We start from the raw sequence: 4,536 nt of genomic DNA on the forward strand, positions 1-4,536 counted from the left end.
GCGTGGGGCGGCGCAGCGGGGGCGGGGCGGGGGCCCTGCCCACCAGTCGAGTGAGCGGCGTCAGTGCTCAGCTGGTTCGATACCCGCCGCCCGGGCGAGTCTCCCGGCCGTCGGGTTCAGGCAGCTGCTGCCTTTGTTTTGCAGGGATATTCACATACCGCCGGAGCTGCTCTGCGATCGAGGATGCCCAGTGCAAGTGCAAGTCAGGGTACCGCTGCACCCGGGAAGACTGCCGTGAGTGCGCCCAAAACTGCGGAAGAGGCGAGCAGCTCCTCGGGACAGGTAGTGGGGAAGGGGGGGCTCTCATTTCTCCCCAGCAGCACCCAACTGCCTTTGTTTTGCAGGGATATTCACATACCGCCGGAGCTGCTCTGCGATCGAGGATGCCCAGTGCAAGTGCAAGTCAGGGTACCGCTGCACCCGGGAAGACTGCCGTGAGTGCGCCCAAAACTGCGGAAGAGGCGAGCAGCTCCTCGGGACAGGTAGTGGGGAAGGGGGGGCTCTCATTTCTCCCCAGCAGCACCCAAGGAGATGCCAAGCAGAGGCGTCCTGGGCTCCACGGGTCTGGCACGTAGTCTGTGGAAGTCTCTGATGGTGTCAACCTTTATGGAGACTCCAGGCACCCCTTGCTGGACTCCTCTAAATTTCCTGAATTAAGTGGCATCCAATTTCAAAACTAACACACAGATTATAGTGCTTGCCTCTTTGCAGAAGGGCCTGGCAGTGAGGAGGGAGGATGTGCAGGCTCAGGTTTGCTCCTGCCTGGACTTTACCTGCTTGTCTCCCTAATACCTCATTTATCTCCTTACACTTCACAACACCCTCCAAAAGGCCTGGTGGCATCCTGGTTGTGAACCACTGGTCTAAGCTATTCCCTTACAAATGAGAACCAACAATGCATAGTGCATTCTGCTTCATATTGTGGATGTGAATGCACTGTTCTCCTTGAATTTGTTTAAAGGTTGTGAGACTTGTCCCTGGGGGACCTTCAATAATCAGAGTGATGGGGTCTGCAAGAAATGGACCAAGTGAGTACTGTAAACAATTAATTCATCACTGTTTTGTTTGTTTCTGTACATGTGTCCATGACTTTTTATCTACCTGCATGTATCTATGTATATTCAAGATGCTCTGGGGATGAGGTCCTGAAGCAAGGAACTAGCACAAGTGATGTGATCTGCAGCCATATGTCAGGGAGTCTAGCTCCACCCGCCAGCACCACTTACCCCGCAATACCATTTTCTACCCCTGGGCCAGGTGAGTTATTGACCAATATTTTCCAAGTAGACTGATATATATCCATTACTAAGAAAAGTGGAGCTGCTGCTGTTCCCACAGTGAACCTAGAGGTCCTTCTATTTGCCCTCTGGCCTGAAGCCATATACAGAAGATATGCTGAAGAAAAAAAACAAAATAGATGTAGATGTTCAGGAATGAATAATCTAGCTGCTTTGATGGCAGACTTTTTTGTCTTGTGATGGTTTTTTTTACAGAGTATTTTTGATCCCTAGGGAAGAATCTGGAGATGGACATTGTTCTCACGGTGGGCCTGGTGTTGACCATAGTGTTTCTGTTGCCTTTGGGGGTGTTTCTTATCATCTGGAAGAAAAGAAAACTACCTGACATGTTCAAGAGAAGTAAGACCGATACAATCTGTTAACTTCCTGTTTCTAACTGTGGGCAGAGTACAGGAATTCAGATTCATGTTTCCTTAAAAGTCAGCTGCAGGTTCAAGTTCCTTGAAAGTCAGACACTGGCATTCTTAAAAGAAAACTCAAAGTCTAGATTATCCATTATTTAACAATTGGGCAAGTGGTAGGAGGCTTGAGAAATGTTTCAAAGCTGGTCTCCTCCATTCAGTGGTAACACTGATTTGCAAAGACAGTCAATCAGGTTCCTGCCCATCTGAGAGATAGTGAATGCATTGCACAGGAAGCTGCTGTTTCAAGGAACGTCAGGGATAAACTTCGAACTGCCACTTCTCCCTGTGGAATTGCTGGATAGACCCTTCTCTGCTTCAGTCCCCTGTTACTTGGTTCATTGTTGTCCACTTGATTTGTGAGCTCAGAGAAGTGTGAGTCTCTCCCAGCATGTGATTGGCCTGTATAAAAATAACTGTCTGAAAACAAACAAAATCTGCCATAGCACTTTGCCCTTGATGTAGAGGTAAATGCGCCCTTGTTCTGTTGCCATTGGACATCTGAATACTAAATCTCTACTTGTTATTCCCATTGCAGATTTTTTTTTTTAATCAAAGAGGCTGGTTACTAGTATAAAGGCAAGGTAGATAATGCAACTTTACAGACTAACTAAATAATATCTAGAGCAAGCATAAGCTTTCATGAAGCCAAGTTCACTTCATCTGATGGGTCAGATAGAAAGATATTGGAAAGGGAAGGTGAGAATGTATGTGCTTGAAAAGATATAATCGTATAACATGCTAATTGTCTCCTTCACAGTATATATAACACCTGAGCAATCAACTCAAGAGGAGGATGCCTGCAGCTGCCGTTTTCCAGAGGAAGAGCAAGGGGAATATGATGACTGCAGCAAACTGGCACAATTCAAAGATTCATCAATGAATTAGAAACTGGATTCTATAGGTCAGCAAAATCTGGGTTTCCTTTCAGAACAGCTGAGAGGAACTTCATTATGCATCAGGGTGGGACAGCAGGGTTAATGACCTTCCAGTCTGCAGATTGAACAGGTGGGGTATGGAGAGGGTAAAGTAGTCTTCCCTAAGGCCTCTCTCTCACCCAAACAGAGCCTTTTTTAAATTAGTCCTTGACAACCTTTTCAAATGAAGTGGAATCAAATTGTATGGAGTAACTTCAAAATGAAAGCAACTTGCTAGCTTTGCTGATAGAGTGGGGATACTATTTCTACAGTACTTTGACTTGCTGTAGTAAGAAAACTATACCAGTTATACAAGGGCCAAACTGCTTTTCTAGAGATCTTCTAATAAGAGATGCCCAAGCCATAGTTTTGCTAACATTGGAAAGACTGAGTGTAAGAGGCTAGTAGCACTGAGTGCCAAGTATAGTGCAGGTTGCCAGTGTGCAAACTTCCCATCTTTCTGCTCTCCAGTGTACTTCAGCTGCGAACTACATCACCCCTGATCACTCCTGATCTGGTCCTCAGACTCCAGAAGGCTAGATGTGATCCAGAATCTATATGGATACTGTTGCAACATGCAGAATCGTGTTTTTGCACTTGTGTGCACACACCCTCATTTGCATGCTCTTGCACATGTGCACACATACCCACTCACATGCACGCACACCCTTAGCAGTTAACTTCTGTCCTGATTTGCAGAACACTTTCCTATTTATTCTACTTTTAGTTTGTAGCTAAAAGTGCTATGGAAAGTCATGGTTGCAGAATGTCTCATAACACCCCTTCTATGTTGTCTGAAGAACCCTGTTATGCTAGCTCATTTGGGAGGTGTAGTGGAAATACTGTGACAATCTGTGGTTGGTTTGGTCTGTGAGAAATAGGCAATTGATGCAGCTGGCTTGCATCATTCTTGTGATGTTAAATTCTTAGCTTTTTCTTTTAAAAGTTTTTTTTGGGGGGGGTGGTAAGTCCAGTACATAACTTGAAAATAAACAGCACATTTTTTCTTACAATTAAGTGTATTTAAAATAAAATACTTTTGTATAATACTTTTCTATGTATCTTGCCTCCTTCTGTGTTTTTTTTTTTCCCAAACATGAGGATGACTAACCCCTAAACAAAATCATTCAACATTTTTAAATATAATGAGCAAGGATGGTGGGATTTTTTTATATCTGTTACAAATGAATTGGCCAACTCCAGAGCAGTTCAGCCTGCCTGATAAAGAGCTGAAATAATTGAGCCTGTTAGAAGTTTGTATTCCAGTGAGCAATGAGCACTTCAGAAGCAGCATTTTCCCTGAACATATATAAGCACCATTTGTTTCCCACAGTGAGGAATTGCTTATTCCCCTTTCCCTTCACCTCCACACACTGACTTTTACTTTCAGTTAACCTGCTAATTTGGCACATGGCAGCATTTAAATCTTTCAGACCATTTGTTTCCTCCATGTTATGTTGAGCACTCAAGGCACCACTTGAAATCCTACTGAGAGTTAAAATTTTGGGGCAATTCCTAGATCACTGCAAATTGACTTAATTGGAGCAATGTTAATTTATAGCAGAATTTGCCATCTAGCCCAGTGGATTCTTCATGCTGAGTGTGTATGTTAATTGATCTGGGAGTCCAATGAGCCAAATCTCTGGAATGTGGAAGCCTGACATATAAAAGTACTGTCCTATCAAGATTTGTACATTGTTCAGAGAGTCATATGAGCCTTAATGGACATGCACAGAATGCGTTCATGATCCTTTATGTATGTTGAGCATTTAATTATTTGTGTATGAATAAATATTTAAAGTAAAAATCTGGGTATTGGAATTAGGGAAATCTATTTTGGTACAATGGCTTGAGTTCCTCAAATAGGTCTTTTCAATGCCTACGAAGCTGGGACCCCATTTTGGTGTCAAAGCAGATAGT

General features: G+C 43.8%; 1 protein-coding gene across 1 annotated transcript; it reads left to right on the forward strand.

Moving 5' to 3' along the window:
- Positions 1-32: 32 nt before the first annotated feature.
- Positions 33-3,635, forward strand: TNFRSF9 (TNF receptor superfamily member 9; the record flags this gene model as incomplete). Its single annotated transcript, XM_025213017.1, has 5 exons — positions 33-282; positions 962-1,028; positions 1,127-1,257; positions 1,512-1,637; positions 2,460-3,635. Coding segments are annotated over 5 exons (702 nt in total), but the record flags the coding sequence as incomplete, so codon positions are not given.
- Positions 3,636-4,536: the final 901 nt, after the last annotated feature.

The sequence above is a fragment of the Alligator sinensis genome, unplaced genomic scaffold (genome assembly GCF_000455745.1).
Source record: "Alligator sinensis unplaced genomic scaffold, ASM45574v1 scaffold433_1, whole genome shotgun sequence".
Lineage (NCBI taxonomy): Eukaryota > Metazoa > Chordata > Crocodylia > Alligatoridae > Alligator > Alligator sinensis.